Genomic DNA, 22,986 nt, shown 5'->3' with positions numbered 1-22,986 from the left:
CATTTTTTTAGTCAGGTCAACTTAATCAACTCGATCAACTCGAAAATAGTTGAAAAAACGTTTGTAGGAATATTCTACGTTTGTAAGAAATGTTAGTGATGCATTGTGACTTTTATTAGTTATTAATGTAATATGTTGTGATATCCCACATGGTCGGGGAGGAAAACGAAACACCCTTTATAAGGGCGTGGAAACCTTTCATTAGCAGACGCGTTTTAAAACCTTGAGGAGAAGCCCGAAAGGAAAAACTTAAAGATGGCAATATCTGCTAGCGGTGGGCTTGAGCTTGGGCTTGGGCCGTTACATATTTATTATGAATAAGTAAGATCTTTTTAAAATAATTAAAAAAAAACAACCCGACAATCCAACCTAACCCAAGTTGAATATAGAGGGTTGGATTGTGTTGAATTGTGAACCATTTTTCTGTTGTTCGTGTCACACAATATCATGTTATATTAAAAAATTAGAATAATGAGGTAAGTGTTAGATTAAATTTACATCATATGCATAAGATTGCTTGAGAAGTAATTGTGAACTTATGAGATTATTGTAAGAACAAAAATAAAAATGAAGCATATAATATATATATATATATATATATTATATAATAAAGTTCGTATTAAAGTGTGTGAGAATTAGGTAGGCTCCGACCAAAGAAAAATATTAGTAATTTTATGCGTGTACAAATCACTAATCATCAATTCATAAACTAACCTACCCCATATGCTTTTCAATAATATCATAATTTTCTTTTTCTTCAAATTATAAAATATATATATGGGAAAAAAATGGCTCTTAGAAATTAAATTAGAAAACTATACCCTTTTACTTCATTATATAACAAAAGTATCCCGTTTCAGAAGTATTTTCGATCGAGTTGAGGCTAGAAAATGTTAGTATAACTATTGTTTTGAACAATTTATAATATCTAGCACGTTTTAGGATTAATTTTAAGATAATTAAGTGATGTTGGCTCATTGATAGACCGTAAGCTCGATTTTATGAACTAATGAAATATCGAAGGTGAAATTAGATCACGTGAAACTGAATCTAGGAACATTCGGCCTAGCAAGCTTAGATACACCAAGTTGAGCCTGAAATTATAAGTGAGATTATTGTTGGAGTGCATCTTGGTTAGGTTGGATGAGTTGATTAATGCATAAATAATATGTAACTTGATATTCTAATGAATTGTCGTGATGTATGTACTTTCTATTTGTCGATTCATGTTTGTTATGTTAACACGATCACGTTATGCTCTGCGGGACACTATGATATACTATGCATGAATTAAATATCACAAATATAATGCATACGTCTTCTAAAAAGATTGTGTTATGAAAAGTAAGGAAATATTATGTGCATCATATCATTGAATCATGATTTCTTAATACTAGACCTCATGCATGTTCTATGTCACACGAGCATGAACTACTCCTCTAGTATATTACATATGAACATGTACGCGACGATAGTATACATGCTCCTTTCTTTTATATTAGTTTACAGCAACGTAAGCATGCACTAGCTCATAGTCAGGTCTAGAGGATACATATATACGTCCACCTCATGTGCTTACGTGAACCAATTTACACCATTAGTGTAAATGAGAATAGAGATTAAAAGTGAGATAATTTCCAAAATGATAAACAAATCCCATAATTAGAAACAATTAGTCAAAACAAAAAGGACAAAATTAATCAAAAACATCAAATGTCAAACCACTTTTTCCCTTCTACACTATAAAAACAGGCACTTTCCTAGTCATTTTTCTAACATATAGTCAATTTCTAATCTTCCAAAGCTCAAAATCATTCAAAGGGTCATGATGTCGAGGTCGCCAACGCTCGAGAATGGTGTAAAGAAGGGGCCATGGACGCCAGAAGAAGATCGAAAACTAGTGGATTACATTGAGAAACATGGACACGGGAGCTGGAGATCTCTTCCAAACCTTGCGGGTTTGAACAGGTGTGGTAAGAGTTGTAGATTAAGATGGACGAACTATCTTAGACCTGATATCATTAGAGGAAACTTCTCTGATCAAGAAGAACAAATTATCATCAATCTTCATGGAGCTCTCGGAAACAAGTAAGCTTTTTTTTTAAAATCGGATCTTGAAATGTATATATGAACTCCTATTGATTTCGAGATCAAAAGAACTTTCCGTTTCTGTTTTTGTTTTGTGTTGCATAGATGGTCGATAATAGCAAGACATCTCCCGGGACGAACGGATAACGAGATTAAGAACTTTTGGAACACTAACTTAAAGAAGAAGCTTCAACGAATGGGCATTGATCCTATCACCCACATGCCAAGAACTAACCCTTATCTCAACAATCTCTCAAATCTTCATCACTTGCTTTCTTTTTCCACAGCTCCTTGGGACAATCCATTAGGGCTACACGCACAAATCACTCAACTAGCAAGGGCTCAGCTCCTACAAAATCTATGGCAACTTCCAAGCCCTTCTTCTCCCTCCCTTTACAATAGCCTCTTCAATGCACAACAAATCTCTTCTTTACAAACCTTACCGATTAGCGTTGAGCCCTCTGAGAAGCCGCTATCGTGTGAAGACTACGACGGGGCGATGGATGACACGTTAGGGTTCCGAAACGATAGTAATCAATCGGAGACTCCTTATGGCATGAGTCAAAGTTCAAGCTCACTTCCAAACTTGATTCCAATTTCTCTTGAATGCTCGAAAATACCGACCGTGGTAGAAGATAAATGGGAAGATAAATGGGAAGATCTTATAAACGGTGAAGAGTCAAATTCTTACTGGAAACATGTGGTCAAGTAAGTTTTAAGATTATGAATAAATAATTAATTTTTGAGTTCTATAGTAATTTGACCGTACGTACTTTAACTTATATTGAGTTTAAAGCCATATTTGCTAAGTTGACGTTTTCTGTTTTCGCGCTTCCGCCATGAACGGTGCCATGGAAGATGCCTCTCGTGAGATGATTCCATCTTTTTATTTAATATTCACTCTCAATGCCTAAGATTTTGATCAAGATTTAGAATTTAGATTGAGTGTCTGATAATCCTAAAATTTCTGTATCTCCATCACCACATGATCACATTATCTACTTGTCTTAAGTGTTCTAAAAATGAAAACTATACGTGCACGCCAATACAAATTCTTAGCTTTTAACATGTTTTGTTAAGTATTTTTTAGGAAAATTCATAAAATGTCACATTGCTCTAACCTAACCACAATTAATTTTAAAATTTCTATGATTGAGTAACAAAAAACTAAATTGTACTTTGTTAGTATAGAGAGTGTAACAGTCCAAGTCCACAACTAACCGATATTATCCACTTTGACCCATTACGTATCAGCCTCATGATTCTAAAACGTGTCTACTAGGGAGAGGTTTCTACACTCTTATAAGGAATGCTTCGTTCTCCTCTCCAACCGATGTGGGATCTCACAATCCACCGCCCTTGAAAGGCCAACTTCCTCACTGACACAACGCTCGATGTCTGGCTCCGATACCATTTGTAACAATCCAAGTCCATCACTAGCAGATATTGTCCGCTTTGGCCCGTTACGTATCGCCATTAGCCTCACGATTTTAAAACGCGTCTAGTAGAGAGAGGTTTCCACACCCTTATAAGAAATGCTTCGTTTCCCTCTCCAACCGGTATAGGATCTCACAGATAGCAACTATCAATTATTTGAAGTCTTTCTTAACCACAATTTCATATCATCGATATTACTCTCATCTAAATGTGGTCTCATTTACTCATACGTCATATGGTAGCTCGTTTAAGGCATCACACGAACAATGAAGATAGCTCATAATGTATTGGCCTTATTTTTAAAGCATTCAAAGAATTGATGATACCCATGTGTTGAACAATATGAAATTATTGATTCTTGTACTCCTAACAATGGTAAAGAGTGAAATGAGCTTCCATTATTACAAAATTGACAAGTTTATTGAGGCAGCTTCATTAAAGGACTCCATGAATTGAATCAGTAGGTAGCTTGTTGACCTTTAAATCTAACTAATCCACCTACTTTCCCAAGTTTGATGTTGTTTAATATATGATGTTTTCCCAAATCTAGCCTACCTATCAATTTCAATATATGTCTTTATCATTTGTTTTTCCTCGTTAAATTTATCGAAGAAATCAAAGTGTCCAACATATGCCTGATACGGTAGACGATTATCCCTACCCTCCATAGCTTTGGAGTTTACGTCCATTCCTAACCGGGTGCAATTTCCTTTTACTTTCCCACTTGTAGTTGTTACCCGAATTCATGCAACCATCCACACCCTCCAACTGACTTGAAGAGGAATCCAATGTGAGATCCCACATTGGTTGGAGAAGGAAACGAAGCATTTCTTATAAGGGTGTGGAAATCTCTCCCTAACAGACGCATTTTAAAAACGTGAGACTGACGACAATACATAATGAGCTAAAGTTGACAATATTTGCTAATGATGAGTTTGGACTGTTACAAATGATATCAGAGCCAGACACAAGACGTTGTGTCAGCGAGAATGTAGGGCCCTAAGGAGGGTGGATTGCGAGATCCCACACCAATTGAAGAGAAGAACGAAACATGTCTTATAAAGGTGTGGAACCCTCTCCCTAACAGACGCATTTTAAAAACGTAAGGCTGACGACAATACATAACGTGCTAAAGTGGACAATATTTGCTAATGATGGGTTTGGGCTGTTACAAATGGTATCAGACCCAGACACAAGACGGTGTGCCAGCGAGAATGTTGGGCCCTAAGGGGGTTGGATTGTGAGATCCCACATCAGTTGAAGAGAAGAACGAAGCATTTCTTATAAAGGTGAGGAAACCTCTCCCTAACAGAAGCGTTCTAAAAACGTGAGGCTGACGACAATACATAAAGAGCTAAAGTGGACAATATTTGCTAATGATGGGTTTGGACTGTTACAAATGGTATCAGAGCCAGACACAAAATAGTGTGCCAGCGAGAATGTTGGGCTCTAAGGAAGTGGATTGTGAGATCTCACATTAGTTGAAAAGAAGAACAAAACATTTCTTATAAAGGTGTGGAAACCTCTCCCTAACAAACGCGTTTTAAAAACAGTGAGGCTGACGACAATACATAACGAGCTAAAACAAACAATATCTACTAGCGATGGGTTTAAGCGGTTAGAAATGGTATCAGAGCCAGACACAAGACGGTGTGCCACTGAGAATGTTGGGCTCTAAGGGAGGTGGATTGTGAGATCCCACATCAGTTGAAGAGAAGAACCAAACATTTCTTATAAAATAAAGGTGTGGAAACCTCTCCCTAACAGACGCGTTTTAAAAACCGTGAGGCTAACGACAATACATAACGAGCTAAAACGAACAAGATCTACTAGCAATGAGTTTGAGCGGTTAGAAATGATATTAGAGCCACACACCAAACGTCAGCCTCACGGTTTAGGGTTAGAATGCTGGGCCCTAAGGGGGGTGGATTGTGAGATCCCACATCGATTGGAGAGGAAAACGAAACATTCCTTATAAGGGTGTGGAAATCTCTCCCTAACAGATACATTATAAGAACTGTGAAGCTGACGACAATATGTAACGAATTAAAGCGAACAGTATCTACTAACAATGAGTTTAGGCTGTTACATCCATTCTCATAAACAAACACGACCCATATAATTATTATATGAGAAGAAAGCAATGAAACTAAAGTGAGTTTAGAATGAAGCACTACAACTTTCAAGAATCAATGATAGTGGTAAGCTTCCCTAGATTTGGAAATGGCAATCAAATCTGTAATAAAGGGTAGGCACAGATTCCACGCATTTTTCCATAAACAAACAATCATCATCATTCATTTCTGAAAAATTAATGTTATTTGTACATATGAATAAGGTAAAGGGAATTTGTCAAACTTACAGTAAGTGATATCTGATCTCATCCTCCAGCTCATCCTCTCCTTGCTGATCTGGCATGAATATTGGAAACCACACAACTATGCTTTAGTTCTATCAGTCATCTCCATGTTGTCACCTATCTTTTCTTTGTAAATGATTTCTTTCTGCCAGAGTGGCAAGATTTTGATGCCCACTAATCTGTCTGCTTCTTTTGTACATTTACTTGAACAAACGAAGATGCTGGTATTTCTAGGGAACTAACAACTTCCCGTTAGGGAGCGGTTTTGGTCGATCGAAGAAATAAACAAAAATGTGGGTAATATTCTCGACAGGAAAGAATGAACCGGGTAAACAGCATGGTGAGCACATTCTGGATTAAGGATTTCATTTTCGACTAATCTTATTGAACAACAGTCGTCTGATCCTACTATATTTGATTGTGAGAAAACACATCAGATATTAAATGTTAGGTAGGTGGCCACACCATGGATTGACCGATAGATTATGACTGACCACGAGGCTAACCTATGCTGGTTGATAAGGAGGTAAATTCGTGGAAGAGGATATGTTATGGGCTGCCAAAAGCATTTTTCCCTTGAAATCATCCGGTTTGGGAGTGGGATAAAAAGTTCTACTTAGAGAAGTCAAAAGACGGTTTTTGGGAAAGGCACTTGTAATTTGCTTATGAGAGCACAAACAGTGAGATCCCACGTTGGTTGGAGGAGGTCTTAAGGACGTGGAAACCTCTCTCCCTACTAGAAGCATTTTAAAACTGTGAGACTGACGACGATACGTAACGAGCTAAAGCGGACAATATCTACCGGTGGTGGGCTTGAGCTGTTATAAATGATATTAGAGCCAGACACTGGGCCATAGTTTTAAAGTGCGTCTACTAGGGAGAGGTTTTCACACCCTTATAAGACCTGTCTCCAACCGATATGAGATCTCACAATCCACCCCCTTGGGGCCAGCGTTCTCGCTAGCACACCGTCCGGTGTCTGGCTCTGATACCATTTGTAACAGTTCAAGCCCACTACTAGTAGATATTGTCTGTTTTAGCCCGTTATGTATTGTCGTCAGCAAGCGAGGTGGATTGTGAAATCTCACATTGGTTGGAGAGGGGTCTCATAAGAGTGTGGAAACTTCTCCTTAGTAGGAGTGTTTTAAAACCGTAAGGCTAACGACAATACATAACAGGCTAAAGCAAACAATATCTACTAACAGTGGACTTGAACCGTTACAAATGGTATCAGAACTAGACACCAAGCGGTGTGCCTACGAGGACACTAGTCCCAAGGGGGGTGGATTGTGAGATCTCACATCAGTTGGAGAAGGGCGTTATAAGGGTGTGGAAACCTCTCCCTTTTAAAACCGTGAGGCTAATAATGATACGTAACAAGTTAAAGCAGACAATATCTACTGGCGGTGGGCTTGGGCATACAAACACACAGTCGAAAATTTCGTAGAATGTTACAGCTACTATAATATTATATATTGCAGTCAGCTAACAAGATTCACTAGAAAATTTCAGAACACTAAATGAAATGAAAGCAAAAGTGATACTTTTATTTTGGTTACTGCATTCATTCCCATTCAACAGAACATGACCACATTTTCATTTACATTGGAAGAACTAAAGGCTACCCCATCACTCGGTTTATGAACAATATCCAAGAAAAATTTGGTCAAGAAAGGCTCATAGTTAGGCATTTTGGCATACCCAGGTAAGTAATTAATATCAATCACAAGATATCTATTCAGATCATTACTATCTCTAATCATATCAAAGTTAAAAAGCCTAAGCCCTGTTGCTTCCCTTAACCCAGCAGCCACATGCATCACAAAATCCAAAGATGGCATTACAACATTACCCTCGTCGTCCCCTTGAGCCCCTGAATTTGATATCTGCGAGAACCTCGAAACCGCTTCCAATTTCTCCACCTCCTCCGCCGAAATGTCCTGCAAAGATTTCCTCGTTACGCACACCACGCACTCCCCGACGACATACACTTTGAAAACAACACCGCCGTGATTGACGAATTCTTGCAGCACGATTGGTGTGTTTAATCCCTTTAATCCGTTATCGTTCGACACCAAGCTCAATTGATGCGATTTTGCAGAGCCATCGGACTCCAAGGGCTTGGCGATTACAGGGTATTTGAGCCCCAAATCGCGAAATGCATTCAACCCATCTTTGATTATGATATCCAAATCATTCACCACGACTTGTCTGGGTGTCTCAATTCGCTCAACCCCTTTAGGGATTTTGACGTCATTGACAACTTGAAGCATGGAGTCACGATTGAGGAGGCGGGAGATTAGCTCAGGTGGGTCGATGATGATGACATCAGGGAAGTGGGAAGTGAAATCGTGTAATTTTTGAACCCAGGAGGGGTCGTAGAGCTTGTGGATGATGCAGTGAAAGGGGGGCTGATGAACAAGAGGGAGAAGAGGGTCGATGCGGACAAGGTCTACGCCATGGAGTTTGGCGTAGTCGATGAGTGAAGGGAGGATGAATGAACGCTCCTTTTTGGGGGAAAAGGCGTAGCCGATTCGGAAGCGAGGTGAAGACATGGAGGGAGGGAGGGAGGGATTGAAGAAAGGGGAAAAGGGTGTTTGGGAATTGGGAAAATGGAGGGAAAAGTTGAAAGAAATTGGCGGAGGGAGGAAGAGCGAAGTGGAGGTTTATATTGTGAAAGTTGGAAGACAAGTGTATGGCAGTGGCAGTGTCGATTAGTGATCGGTTTCTCCGTTTACGTCATCCACGATGTCATAATCGATGATATGATTATGCTCCGAGAAAGTTATCGAGGACAATAGTAGGTTTAGTGGGAGAGAGTGTCACAACATCACTGAGTGGAGAGAAAGTAGATTGTGACCACACATGCAAGATAGACCAAGGGGGCAAAAATTAAGGAGTGTCATGTTGCGATCCAACGGGACTGTCCATCATCCAACACACCAAGAGTGTGCATTAAGTTAAGTCGAGTCATATACAAGGTTTGAAAGAACGAGGTCACGCGAGTGTTGAAGACAAGCTCGAAGAGGGCTGGGTAGAGTCTTGGGCCATAACCTCGAGTTTTGATATGAGTTTCAACATGCAGTTCTGGAGTTAAGTCCGTCTGTATAAAAGATGAAAGCTCACCAAATTTCGTATCAATTAGATACTCGACAAATGATATACGAGGACGTATGACCGCTAGCCAAAATGACGTTTATTGTAGGAGGATTGGAAATTGCTCAAAATGTACCATAGTAAGAGATATGGTGTTAACTCTCTACAACTCCTGGACCCTATGGCCTAAGTGAGCTACTAAAAGAATATCATATTAGCATAATTTTTTTTATTAAATATACATTTTTACTAGATTATATGAAATTGAAGAATGAAAATAATAATAATAATAATTAGACTATCCAAACCCGTGCTACACGTACCCAAACATAAGCTATAAAGCTCGGGCTACAAATCCAAGCTACATTATGCTCTCAAGTCTTGTAAGGACCCGATTTTTCTATTAAAAATAAGGTTGTCACTGATTCACTACATGCATGGCATGATTGTTAGGTGTGGAATCGGTCAGTATTTAAAAAACAATTTCATAGACTTAAATGTCCATAATAAAAGGTTTAAAACAAAACAATGAAAAATAAATAAAGTAAAATTTAAATAAAACAATGTTGTGACGGACAAAATGCAACTACTCTAACCTTGGTTTCATGGCTTTCATCACGACGCCGTTGTCATCCGTACGAGGGTAGGGTGTGGGTGTTTTACATTTATCTGAAATATAATAACTTGACTTGAATATTTTAAGAAATAATCAGTAAATAACCCGGGTTAGGAAATGCAAACACGACCACATGGGACCATTTTTATTTTATTTTATTTTAAAATTTAATTTTGAATTATTACAAGTCTACTCTACCGATATAGAAATTCAAGCTTTAAATACTGAACGTACGTGCCATCTAATCTCTAAGTTACAGTAATGCAAGCTTTAAATATTGAACGTGCGTGTCATTTACTCTCGAGTCTATAGAAACTCGGGCTTTAAATATTAAACCTACGTGCCAAACAAACCCTAAACGATATAGTCACCATACGTGATACAAAAAACTTCTTTGACCTCTAGTACACAAACCAAAAGACCACAATATGAAATCAGAATCAGATAAAGACGGGAGCTAGATGAAGGATTACGCTATGGCAAAAGTCAAAGAGATAAGAGAAATTGTTCATACCTCACGTTCGAAACACGCTACAAATATTGATTAAGACTACGATAACACAATAAAGTTTTATTCATCGTTTCTTAAACTAAAATACAAAATATTGTAGAGGATCAAAATAAATTTTTTTGATATGAATGAGGAATCTTGTTTGTATTGGATTTAGTCTCAATTTTCCAAACAAGGAAAAGGTTGGGGTTTGGTCTATGATTCCCTCCATTTTTGTTCCATCTCATCTCTTGGAAATCCTCCTTGTGTTGTGCCAAATATTTTGTGTCGATCGAGTTAATAGCTTTAGGATGCCTTTCATACTTATCTCTCGTAAAGTGATATCAACGTCGGTTGGGTGAATGATGATCGTGGATTAAATTGAGTTGGATTTAAAGATTAGGTTGTAGATCAACTTAAACGACTCAACCCAACTCAATCATAAGAATCCATGAACCAACTAAATTCATAAACTACCTCTCCTGTATACTCACGTGCTTCCTTAGAAAATTTTCAAGAGGTCACCTAACTTAAACTTATTCAAACCAAAGCACGTTTCACGTAGGAGTTCCTATGATTGAACCACAAAAAATGAAGGTTCACTTTATTGATATACGTAATAATTTTCAATTCTTATGAGTCTTTGTTAGTTATCATATTCTCAAGATTGCTTACGGGACGATTCTACGTCATAATGACTAAGCCATTTGAAGTGTATATGGCCTTGGGTGTGCCTTAGCCGCAAAGAAGCGGCCTGCTCCATCTCTGCGAATGGACGACCCAAAGGCCCAAGCCCAACTCCAGACGCATGCGACCCACGCCTCGACCAACCAACAACCCACGAACCGCACGCTAACCCAAGCCGCGACCTGCCTCGTGTGTCCTACAATAGCGCACGCATGCCCGAACACTCCCCAAATTGCGGCTCGCATTCCGGCTTGAATTCTTGCACTCGACTTGTAGTCGCCTTTGCATGCTCTGGCGGCCCCAAACTGCTTATCAGGCTTGGGTGGACTATTTGGACTCATTTTCTATATTTTCAATCGGATCCATATGCCCGTGCCTAGTATATAAGAAAGTACTACACATCAAACTCTGTACCAACTAGAAAGCCACCTAAAGTTATGCCATATTATTTTCAAAATGATAGGTCCTCACCATATTGCATGTGTTTTTTTTTTTTTTTTTTTTTTTTTACTCCTACCATGCTGTTTGAAATACTCAAACTACCTGTTATTTTTTATTTTTTAGATAAAAGCAAGACACAGGTGATGACTTCGCGACAAAGGTCATGAAACGAGAGTTTACATCAGTGTCGTCTAGGCAAGATTTGGCACATCATCTTTGGCGCGTTTATGTGTATTTAAGGTGACCTCTAGTCTTTCTACCTCGTAAAACGAACCTAATTTACCTTTGATATTGTAAAGCTTGATGGATGGTGGCTCTAAGGTTAAACTATTCCATCAAGCTTTTGTCCATACTTGGATTGCTAATTCAGCACACGTGAACAAAAGTCGTTTTCAAACGTGGAAGCTTGACTTTCACGTTCATGGAAACAGCAGCACCGTGGTTTTGCTTTCTCCTCTTCAATGGCGGAATTCTCCTCTTCCTCCACCTTCTTCTGCATAACTTCGTTGAAGAATTTCGTCAGAAATGCCTCGTAATCCGGCAGCACTGCAAATCCTGGTAAGTAATTTATGTCGATCACGTAGTACGTTCCATTCCGATCCCTAATCATGTCGAAATTGAACAGCCTAATCCCCATGGCTTCCCTCAGCCCTCTCGACACCTCCGTCACTACCTTCTCCGGCGGCATTTCGATCTCCTCCTCCGCCGCCGCCTCCTCCTTCTTTCCGCTGCAATTGCATTTTTCTCTCTTCTCCTCTGCCCTAGATATCTGCGAAAACTTCATCGCGCCGTCTGTTTTCTTCTCCAATTCCTCCTCTGTTTCCACCACATCCGGCAGCGATTTCCTCTTCACGCACACCGATTGCTCTCCAGCAACATAAACCTTGAACATTACCCCGCCGTGGTTCACAAATTCCTGCAGAAGCACTGGCGTTTCCAAATCCTTGAATCCGCGTCGATCGTAAACCAGAGACATTTCGTGCGATTTCGCGCTTCCATTCGATTCCAACGGCTTCGCAATCACTGGAAATTTCACCTCCAAATCCCTAATCAAATCGATTACTCCATCCTTCCGATTCAAAACGACCTGTTTCGGCACCTCGATCTTCACGCCGCTGTCTGAAACCTTCACCTGACTCACCACATCCAGCATCGATACTCTGTTGTAGAGTCGCTCGATCCGGTCCGGCCGATCCACAACAACAACGTCCGGATTCTTCAAGGCGAAATCCTGAAGTTTCTCCACCCAAGCATCGTCGTACATCTTGTGTATGATACAATGAAACGGACCTTGGTGGAGAATCGGCGTTTGGAGGTCGATGCGGACCAGGTCGACACCATGGAGCTTTGCGTAGTCAATCAGAGATGGACGAATCACATTACGCTCTTTGTTTGGGGGAAAAGCGTAGCCTACACGAAAGCCATCCGAAGAAGACGACGACGACGAGGAAGAAGAAGAAGACGAAGAAGAAGAAGAAGCCATGGCTGCTGCTGCTGCTGCTGCTGCTGCAGATATGCTGTTTGGAAGTCGAGAAAATGAACAACTCCGGTGATAAAAAACGCTCCGAGTTTGCGTAATTTATACGGTAGAGCGCGGGTGCATGGAGTCTGTTTGGATGCTCAGTTGGAAAATATTTTAAAATTTCAATTATTTTTTATTTTCAATTATTTATATATATATCTTAAAGTCAATAAAAATGAAATGGGAATAAAAAATGGGATCCCTATCCACTCGTGGTATTTTTAGATTCCTTCGAATATAATTAATTTTCAACGTTCAATTGTATAAATAATATTATTTTTTATCGACCTGTTCGTGAGATAATAAGATCAAATCATTAATTTTTTGTAACGATATCGAGTGATTTAGTGTATTATGAAAATATAAAATCATATAAAAAATTAATTTTTTTTCCACCACTAAAATTCAAAAAGTAAATAATTAAATAGTGAAACCACTAAAAATTGTTGAAGTAATTGGCTTTTAACTTAAAACATGAATGTTATTTTTTGAATGGGTTTTGTGGTCATTATTTCAACTTTTTCGTACAACCAAATAATTCTTTTTCCGACTTCATTTTATCTTAATTGTAATAATTTTCTCGGGATATTTCACACCTTTAAAAATTTTCCGTCCCTAATTTTAAATCATTTTTAATAAATTTCTAAACTTTCCATTGTATCTAATAATTACGTCCTTACATATTAAAAATATGGAAACTAAAACAGAATGAAATTGTCTTTGATTGAGACTGCAGATATATAGAAAGTGTTTCGTGATTGTAGAAGGTTTAAGGAAACGTTCATTCTCCTTCACTCTCGAACCTCCTCCTTTCTTTGGGGATTTCTTGAACGAGGGTTGAACCATCTTTTTTCTTTCACGAGGGAAATAGGTTAAAGTTTCTTTCTCCTTCACCCAATTGAACTCTAAAGTGGTTTCGCTCCTCTCCCTATTGAATGAGTGGTTTCGTTCCGTCTCTTTCCTTTCGATTTTGATGATGTGATTTCATTAATGGATGAACGATTTTTTTATGAGAAGAGAACAATACTTGACAGTGTCTAATTACTGTTCAACAAAATCAGGCAAATGAGTATACCGTTGATTCTTTTGACCGTTTTTTCAATTTCGATTATTATAGGAATCGAACAAGAGCGGCTAGAATTTACTTTTGAAATAAAGGTTTTTTTGATGCAGTTGTGCACGTTCTTACTTGTATTTGGTTCTTAGAGCTTTTTAAACTTTTATCTAAAATATGTTAAAAGTATAAAATTTGTCAAAATTGTGAAAAAAGGCTAAATAAAAGTGACCATCTCTTTACCAAAATGTTATTCTTGAGTTACGTAAAATGTTATTCTTGAGATACGTGTGTGGTGAACTAGCTCGAGTATGATCGAGTATGATCATATTAATACTTATCATCTTTATTCGCTATCCACGTCTAGCATAATATTTAAGTAGAGGTTATTTCAAGTAGATTCCTCGTATAGTCTCACTATTTCGACATGTGGTGTTCAACGTAAGTTTAATGTCTTATTTGATGCATGAAACCGTTTGAATAGATTGTTTTATAACATATCGGATGTGAAATGGATTGGTATGACCCAGAAGAGATTGATACAGAAGGACGATAGTCTTTTAATAATCTAGCTACTCATATTCATCACTTTCTTATTGAACCACATACTTTTAGAGTATGAATTGATGTATCCAAAAAATCCAATGCCTATTTGTGAACGGTAACTACCTACCTCGAAAATGACACGTATCGAAAAAGCTACCCAATTGCTTGCCACTAACAAATTGAATACTATAAACTACAAGAAAGGAATGCGATGGTCACCTTCAGAAGGAAAAATCCTCAGGCAATTGTTGATATTTTTCACTTACAAAGCTTTTGTACCTTCTCTTAAGTTCACCACCTGAAAATATGAAATAGCATAACTTAGACGACGACGACGACGCCACAACGGACGAGGTAAAGTATTGGTGAGCTACCTTCAGTTTGAAAGGGTGGGATGTTCATGGATAGAGCTGACTCCACTAGAGTGACAAGATCCTTTCCTGCTTCAAGAATGTCAAGTTTTTTCTGGTAAATTCAGAGTGATATCCAATAAAATTATGAACAGAAAGAACAAGAGAAAATATATAAGGTTTCTCCATACCACTTTCCATTCCTTTGGCATTGACTAGAAAGGATGGGATTTGCTGCTCTTTTAACTGCACCGTAGTAATGTAGGCAGATGAAATCGTTGTGTAAAAAAAGAGAATCAAGAAATTACTAATTGATTTCAATTTTTACCATGCACAGTAAAGCCTTGGCCAGTTCCAATGGGTCAATAGATGAAGGGCCTTTGTGGAATGCTGCCACAAATTTACCATTCTGATACCCAGCCAGAAAGTGATATGCAGCCTGACCAGGACAGAGCTTTGAAGCAGAAGGAATAGTTCTAGAGCTGCTAACACAAACCACTGCATCATTTTCATTTTGTATGCCTTACTTAACTAACCAAACTAATAGACACCATGAATGTTCTGATTTGCAACACAGTCAATATCAAAAGGAATGAAATATAAGGAATGTTCCGTTCCTCTCTCAGTTGGAGATGGGATCTCACAATCCACCCCCTTGGGGACCCAGCATCCTTGCTGACACATTGTCTTTTGTCTAGCTATGATACCATTTGTAATGGCCCAAGCCCNGTTTTTTTTTTTTTTTTTTTTTTTTTACTCCTACCATGCTGTTTGAAATACTCAAACTACCTGTTATTTTTTATTTTTTAGATAAAAGCAAGACACAGGTGATGACTTCGCGACAAAGGTCATGAAACGAGAGTTTACATCAGTGTCGTCTAGGCAAGATTTGGCACATCATCTTTGGCGCGTTTATGTGTATTTAAGGTGACCTCTAGTCTTTCTACCTCGTAAAACGAACCTAATTTACCTTTGATATTGTAAAGCTTGATGGATGGTGGCTCTAAGGTTAAACTATTCCATCAAGCTTTTGTCCATACTTGGATTGCTAATTCAGCACACGTGAACAAAAGTCGTTTTCAAACGTGGAAGCTTGACTTTCACGTTCATGGAAACAGCAGCACCGTGGTTTTGCTTTCTCCTCTTCAATGGCGGAATTCTCCTCTTCCTCCACCTTCTTCTGCATAACTTCGTTGAAGAATTTCGTCAGAAATGCCTCGTAATCCGGCAGCACTGCAAATCCTGGTAAGTAATTTATGTCGATCACGTAGTACGTTCCATTCCGATCCCTAATCATGTCGAAATTGAACAGCCTAATCCCCATGGCTTCCCTCAGCCCTCTCGACACCTCCGTCACTACCTTCTCCGGCGGCATTTCGATCTCCTCCTCCGCCGCCGCCTCCTCCTTCTTTCCGCTGCAATTGCATTTTTCTCTCTTCTCCTCTGCCCTAGATATCTGCGAAAACTTCATCGCGCCGTCTGTTTTCTTCTCCAATTCCTCCTCTGTTTCCACCACATCCGGCAGCGATTTCCTCTTCACGCACACCGATTGCTCTCCAGCAACATAAACCTTGAACATTACCCCGCCGTGGTTCACAAATTCCTGCAGAAGCACTGGCGTTTCCAAATCCTTGAATCCGCGTCGATCGTAAACCAGAGACATTTCGTGCGATTTCGCGCTTCCATTCGATTCCAACGGCTTCGCAATCACTGGAAATTTCACCTCCAAATCCCTAATCAAATCGATTACTCCATCCTTCCGATTCAAAACGACCTGTTTCGGCACCTCGATCTTCACGCCGCTGTCTGAAACCTTCACCTGACTCACCACATCCAGCATCGATACTCTGTTGTAGAGTCGCTCGATCCGGTCCGGCCGATCCACAACAACAACGTCCGGATTCTTCAAGGCGAAATCCTGAAGTTTCTCCACCCAAGCATCGTCGTACATCTTGTGTATGATACAATGAAACGGACCTTGGTGGAGAATCGGCGTTTGGAGGTCGATGCGGACCAGGTCGACACCATGGAGCTTTGCGTAGTCAATCAGAGATGGACGAATCACATTACGCTCTTTGTTTGGGGGAAAAGCGTAGCCTACACGAAAGCCATCCGAAGAAGACGACGACGACGAGGAAGAAGAAGAAGACGAAGAAGAAGAAGAAGCCATGGCTGCTGCTGCTGCTGCTGCTGCTGCAGATATGCTGTTTGGAAGTCGAGAAAATGAACAACTCCGGTGATAAAAAACGCTCCGAGTTTGCGTAATTTATACGGTAGAGCGCGGGTGCATGGAGTCTGTTTGGATGCTCAGTTGGAAAATATTTTAAAATTTCAATTATTTTTTATTTTCAATTATTTATATATATATCTTAAAGTCAATAAAAATGAAATGGGAATAAAAAATGGGATCCCTATCCACTCGTGGTATTTTTAGATTCCTTCGAATATAATTAATTTTCAACGTTCAATTGTATAAATAATATTATTTTTTATCGACCTGTTCGTGAGATAATAAGATCAAATCATTAATTTTTTGTAACGATATCGAGTGATTTAGTGTATTATGAAAATATAAAATCATATAAAAAATTAATTTTTTTTCCACCACTAAAATTCAAAAAGTAAATAATTAAATAGTGAAACCACTAAAAATTGTTGAAGTAATTGGCTTTTAACTTAAAACATGAATGTTATTTTTTGAATGGGTTTTGTGGTCATTATTTCAACTTTTTCGTACAACCAAATAATTCTTTTTCCGACTTCATTTTATCTTAATTGTAATAATTTTCTCGGGATATTTCACACCTTTAAAAATTTTCCGTCCCTAATTTTAAATCATTTTTAATAAATTTCTAAACTTTCCATTGTATCTAATAATTACGTCCTTACATATTAAAAATATGGAAACTAAAACAGAATGAAATTGTCTTTGATTGAGACTGCAGATATATAGAAAGTGTTTCGTGATTGTAGAAGGTTTAAGGAAACGTTCATTCTCCTTCACTCTCGAACCTCCTCCTTTCTTTGGGGATTTCTTGAACGAGGGTTGAACCATCTTTTTTCTTTCACGAGGGAAATAGGTTAAAGTTTCTTTCTCCTTCACCCAATTGAACTCTAAAGTGGTTTCGCTCCTCTCCCTATTGAATGAGTGGTTTCGTTCCGTCTCTTTCCTTTCGATTTTGATGATGTGATTTCATTAATGGATGAACGATTTTTTTATGAGAAGAGAACAATACTTGACAGTGTCTAATTACTGTTCAACAAAATCAGGCAAATGAGTATACCGTTGATTCTTTTGACCGTTTTTTCAATTTCGATTATTATAGGAATCGAACAAGAGCGGCTAGAATTTACTTTTGAAATAAAGGTTTTTTTGATGCAGTTGTGCACGTTCTTACTTGTATTTGGTTCTTAGAGCTTTTTAAACTTTTATCTAAAATATGTTAAAAGTATAAAATTTGTCAAAATTGTGAAAAAAGGCTAAATAAAAGTGACCATCTCTTTACCAAAATGTTATTCTTGAGTTACGTAAAATGTTATTCTTGAGATACGTGTGTGGTGAACTAGCTCGAGTATGATCGAGTATGATCATATTAATACTTATCATCTTTATTCGCTATCCACGTCTAGCATAATATTTAAGTAGAGGTTATTTCAAGTAGATTCCTCGTATAGTCTCACTATTTCGACATGTGGTGTTCAACGTAAGTTTAATGTCTTATTTGATGCATGAAACCGTTTGAATAGATTGTTTTATAACATATCGGATGTGAAATGGATTGGTATGACCCAGAAGAGATTGATACAGAAGGACGATAGTCTTTTAATAATCTAGCTACTCATATTCATCACTTTCTTATTGAACCACATACTTTTAGAGTATGAATTGATGTATCCAAAAAATCCAATGCCTATTTGTGAACGGTAACTACCTACCTCGAAAATGACACGTATCGAAAAAGCTACCCAATTGCTTGCCACTAACAAATTGAATACTATAAACTACAAGAAAGGAATGCGATGGTCACCTTCAGAAGGAAAAATCCTCAGGCAATTGTTGATATTTTTCACTTACAAAGCTTTTGTACCTTCTCTTAAGTTCACCACCTGAAAATATGAAATAGCATAACTTAGACGACGACGACGACGCCACAACGGACGAGGTAAAGTATTGGTGAGCTACCTTCAGTTTGAAAGGGTGGGATGTTCATGGATAGAGCTGACTCCACTAGAGTGACAAGATCCTTTCCTGCTTCAAGAATGTCAAGTTTTTTCTGGTAAATTCAGAGTGATATCCAATAAAATTATGAACAGAAAGAACAAGAGAAAATATATAAGGTTTCTCCATACCACTTTCCATTCCTTTGGCATTGACTAGAAAGGATGGGATTTGCTGCTCTTTTAACTGCACCGTAGTAATGTAGGCAGATGAAATCGTTGTGTAAAAAAAGAGAATCAAGAAATTACTAATTGATTTCAATTTTTACCATGCACAGTAAAGCCTTGGCCAGTTCCAATGGGTCAATAGATGAAGGGCCTTTGTGGAATGCTGCCACAAATTTACCATTCTGATACCCAGCCAGAAAGTGATATGCAGCCTGACCAGGACAGAGCTTTGAAGCAGAAGGAATAGTTCTAGAGCTGCTAACACAAACCACTGCATCATTTTCATTTTGTATGCCTTACTTAACTAACCAAACTAATAGACACCATGAATGTTCTGATTTGCAACACAGTCAATATCAAAAGGAATGAAATATAAGGAATGTTCCGTTCCTCTCTCAGTTGGAGATGGGATCTCACAATCCACCCCCTTGGGGACCCAGCATCCTTGCTGACACATTGTCTTTTGTCTAGCTATGATACCATTTGTAATGGCCCAAGCCCACCGTTAGCAGATTTTGTCCTCTTTGAGCTTTCCCTTTCGGGCTTCCCCTCAAGGTTTTAAAATGCGTCCACTAAGGAGAGGTTTCCACACCCTTATAAGGAATGTTTCGTTCCCCACTCCAACTGATGTGGGATCTCACATACTTGGTCTAAGTTGAGTGTCGATTCTACCACTCTATCGTTTTGACAGGTTTCTTCACTCTACGGGTTCGATGAACCTCTATCAGGGGTTAGATAGGCATATGTCCTAAACTTACATCTAACCATTGGCCTATTAGTTCGTGCTTTGGACTCCTAAGTTGGATCCTTGCCCTTTCAAGTTTGAGATCACCAGGTTTCTACATCCTCCTTTAAAATCCTTTTTGCCCTTACCTGTGGTGCTCTAGCATAGAAAGGGCGGTGGCAGTGTATCAAAAATGGCATGTCAATCATCATGAGCCAATAAATGAAAGATACTGTACTCTATGGTGTCATGGTGCAACAAATTTCAAATGAAACTTACTCATCAGAAGTTACAAGAACAATAGCTGAAGGCGATTTGAAGAGACGTGGGCCATTGGCATTCGTATTCCCTATTTGGAAGAATGGCACGACACCTTCGGAGGAAAGAATGACACCAGCATCTTTAGATACCAGAAAAGCAGCACAGTTCTGAATAACGTCTTCAGGTGCGAACAACAAAACCACAGAATCACCAGAAACTAAAAGCCTGAAATTTACAATCTCTATGAGAAAGGGTATGGAACACAAGTAAAAATTGAACCAATAAGGCTCGAGAAGCTCGTCGTCAATTTGAGTGCAAGTATCGATTCTCAATTACCGGGTTGTGAGGCAGGGAAAAAAAAGAATCACCCAAAAAGTATACCTTACCTTGCAGGAAGAGGAAGTCCTCCGCGTGCAAATATCACGGGTTCGGATAAAGCAACAAGTGTTTCTTTAGTTCCATTTGTATCTGAGAAAGCTTTTCCACATAATATCAGCATTGAACGCTCAATATCAGCAGCTATGAATCCATTATCTCCTCCAGCTCCAAGACCAATTGTATTTCCCACCCCTGGGCTACATGGTAAAAGTGAAACTCAACGGCTATAAATGAAGAACTCTTCATCCTTTGTATCATTCCTCTTCATTCATAAACATTAAAAAGAGATTTTTTGTTATTTAACTTCTTGTTACTTATCAAAAAAGGAAAGAAAAATGTACCTTATAGATTCGGCAGCATAAACTGTCAGAGGACAAGAATCGTGAGAAATCGCCCGGGTTGTAGTCTCCCATACAATATTTGAAAATGCTAATATCGAAGAAGGACCATCACTTATCATTCGAATTTTCACATTACATTTTGATCTTGATCCAATTGCACCATCATGAACATAAATATTTGAGATGGAAGAAATGTGACTCGTTACCTAACACGACAAATAAATCAAATTTGAATGAGAGTTGAATATGCTGACAGATCAAAATGAGGTTTCATTGATGTTTATGATTATTTATACAAATTGTATAATAACTATTGCTACATCAATGGAACCATCACTCAATCATGGAGAATCATCCTTCTAAAACAAGGAAAATAACTAAAAATAGAAATAAAGGTGGACTCCTTGCAATACGGGAACTGAATAAAACTGCATAAAGAAAAATTTAACTAATGAGTTCCATACGTGACTGCTTCTTTTTGCCACGAGCGTAACGTGTGTACACTTGTAGTGGCATTGTATCACATACATTCTAAAATAGCAGAGCTTCTGACAAACCAAAGACCATGGTATACCAAAATCACTTCAACCTTCAAAGCAAGATTACTGGCCATAAAGCTCAAACTGAAACTAAAGCACCAATTTAACCAAAGACTCTTAATTCTCTTAAGCTATGATCGAGATAGAAGCTTCGGCCTTCCTACCATAACATGGAAACCCCATAGCAGGATAGATGAACAAAGCTAACAGCCAACCCTCCAATGGCACTCTTCTTCAAAGAGGCACTCCTACTAAAAACACATCTTCAAAGAACAACCAAGCAAAAAGACCCCCATTTAACACAAGATCACCAAAATTAGAGACAAAAGGAAATTCTGAAAGAAAATTCAAAGAGGCATTCCTAATTGTGTTGCTATTTGTAACCATACTAATTCAATCATCTCATCAAAACTATGGTTCTTAAGATGTCTATTATTGTAACGATCCAAGCTCACCGGTAGCAGATATTGTCCTCTTTGGACTTCCTCTTTCGGGCTTCCCCTCAAAGTTTTTAAAACGCGCCTAATAGGGAGAGGTTTCCACACCCTTAGAAAGGGTGTTTCGTTCTCCTCCCCAACCGATGTGGGATATCATTATTATCGTCATATCTCACCTAAAAAAAACAGCCAGCTGATAAGAAAAAGACACAAAGATTGGTAAAAGCAATAGGGCATGCCTGCTTTAAAAGTTTAGTGAATTGTGGCTTGGATATTTCTGAAGACCCTCGAAGTGCATGGCCTCTAACATAAATGGGAAGCCCTGATAAGGATTCTAAAAGAGAAAGAAACAATATAAGAAACAGAAAGGAAATAAAATGAAAGTATCAAGAGCACAACACTTAAGAAGCTACCTGCGAGAGTTGCACCCTTCTGGAATAGTTCAGTGGACTTCAAATTTGGAAAAGCCTGGTCCTGAACCAACACCCCTTTCCCAGCTAGAGCAGAATTAAGACCATAGGAGCTCCAGGACCGACTCTGCACAAAGAAAACGAACGAGCATGAACAGATTTCTTCGAAGAAATTTAGTTTTAGCCAATTGGAAGTGTTCCCAACCAATGCAAGTGATGAATAATCAAAGAGAGATTATCAAACGATTTCTATTAACAAGATATGAGTGCAGAATTCAGATGAGAGCGAGAGAGAGAAACTTACATGTCGTGAAAGCCGGAAAAAGGGGTGTGAAGAATTGGGGCTGGAAAATGCAGAGCGAGCTAGAGAGATTGCAATCATCCGCTCAAGAACAGGGGTTTCTCGCTGTTCTGATAATCAGTCGCTCCGCTCAATTTTGAAGCTCCTAACTATGATTTTGTGAAAGAAATGAAACCTTCCCAGAAAAATCGTAGAGCGCCGAATTCAAGTTTTTTTTTTTTTTTTGAGCCAAAAACCATCTCAGCACATTCCCTCTTCTTATAAGTCTCGGTTCTATGTTTGAGTCATAATCGAAAAGATCTTGTAAAGAAAATTTTAGATCTTATAGAGTAAGTTTCATTCACGTAGAAAAAACGTTAAAATCCACTTTCATTTTAGTTTTAATCATCTCTAGACTCAAACACAAGATCAAGACTCGTAAAAGTCTCTGGAAAGAAAATTTCAAAGAGATTGGAGATAATTTGTTTATAAAATTCAACTATAAACTAAGTCTCTCACGAGTCATAATACTCATAGTCATATT

The 22,986-nt window shown here is 38.4% G+C and overlaps 5 protein-coding genes and 1 long non-coding RNA gene across 7 annotated transcripts; 1 reads left to right on the top strand and 5 right to left on the bottom strand.

Moving 5' to 3' along the window:
• Nucleotides 1-1,801: 1,801 nt before the first annotated feature.
• Nucleotides 1,802-2,800, top strand: LOC111795849 (transcription factor MYB16-like). Its single transcript, XM_023678455.1, has 2 exons — nt 1,802-2,088; nt 2,194-2,800. The coding sequence occupies exons 1-2, from the start codon at nt 1,826-1,828 to the stop codon at nt 2,798-2,800; spliced, it is 870 nt and encodes a 289-aa protein (XP_023534223.1). The 5' UTR covers nt 1,802-1,825.
• Nucleotides 2,801-7,405: 4,605 nt separating this feature from the next.
• LOC111795408 (inositol-tetrakisphosphate 1-kinase 1-like) lies at nt 7,406-8,536 on the bottom strand. The gene has a single exon (XM_023677820.1). The coding sequence runs from the start codon at nt 8,437-8,439 to the stop codon at nt 7,459-7,461; it is 981 nt and encodes a 326-aa protein (XP_023533588.1). The 5' UTR covers nt 8,440-8,536; the 3' UTR covers nt 7,406-7,458.
• A 2,768-nt stretch (nt 8,537-11,304) lies between these two features.
• On the bottom strand, nt 11,305-12,872 carry LOC111794755 (inositol-tetrakisphosphate 1-kinase 1-like). Its single transcript, XM_023676892.1, has one exon. It carries the CDS (start codon nt 12,695-12,697, stop codon nt 11,576-11,578), a length of 1,122 nt encoding a protein of 373 aa, XP_023532660.1. The 5' UTR covers nt 12,698-12,872; the 3' UTR covers nt 11,305-11,575.
• Nucleotides 12,873-14,275: 1,403 nt separating this feature from the next.
• On the bottom strand, nt 14,276-15,392 carry LOC111795723. Its single transcript, XR_002815236.1, has 4 exons — nt 15,015-15,392; nt 14,878-14,932; nt 14,711-14,776; nt 14,276-14,634 (listed from the first exon to the last, which is right to left on the bottom strand). It is a non-coding gene; the product is annotated as an uncharacterized LOC111795723 (long non-coding RNA).
• A 71-nt stretch (nt 15,393-15,463) lies between these two features.
• On the bottom strand, nt 15,464-17,031 carry LOC111795517 (inositol-tetrakisphosphate 1-kinase 1-like). The gene has a single exon (XM_023677995.1). The coding sequence runs from the start codon at nt 16,854-16,856 to the stop codon at nt 15,735-15,737; it is 1,122 nt and encodes a 373-aa protein (XP_023533763.1). The 5' UTR covers nt 16,857-17,031; the 3' UTR covers nt 15,464-15,734.
• Nucleotides 17,032-18,434: 1,403 nt separating this feature from the next.
• LOC111794671 lies at nt 18,435-22,662 on the bottom strand. Of its 2 annotated transcripts, none has more exons than XM_023676771.1 (10): nt 22,467-22,662; nt 22,166-22,289; nt 21,992-22,086; nt 20,777-20,982; nt 20,444-20,632; nt 20,076-20,282; nt 19,174-19,327; nt 19,037-19,091; nt 18,870-18,938; nt 18,435-18,793 (listed from the first exon to the last, which is right to left on the bottom strand). In XM_023676771.1, exons 1-10 carry the CDS (start codon nt 22,542-22,544, stop codon nt 18,717-18,719), a joined length of 1,254 nt encoding a protein of 417 aa, XP_023532539.1. In that variant the 5' UTR covers nt 22,545-22,662; the 3' UTR covers nt 18,435-18,716. The 2 variants fall into 2 exon arrangements, with proteins under 2 accessions (XP_023532539.1, XP_023532541.1); XM_023676773.1 differs by having other exon boundaries at nt 18,870-18,935; nt 22,467-22,661.
• Between the last annotated feature and the right edge of the window lie 324 nt (nt 22,663-22,986).

This window comes from Cucurbita pepo, chromosome LG05 (genome assembly GCF_002806865.2).
Source record: "Cucurbita pepo subsp. pepo cultivar mu-cu-16 chromosome LG05, ASM280686v2, whole genome shotgun sequence".
Taxonomy (NCBI): Eukaryota; Viridiplantae; Streptophyta; class Magnoliopsida; order Cucurbitales; family Cucurbitaceae; genus Cucurbita; species Cucurbita pepo.
The sequence above is the reverse complement of the archived record's forward strand: the minus strand, read 5'-3'. Positions and strand labels throughout refer to the sequence as shown.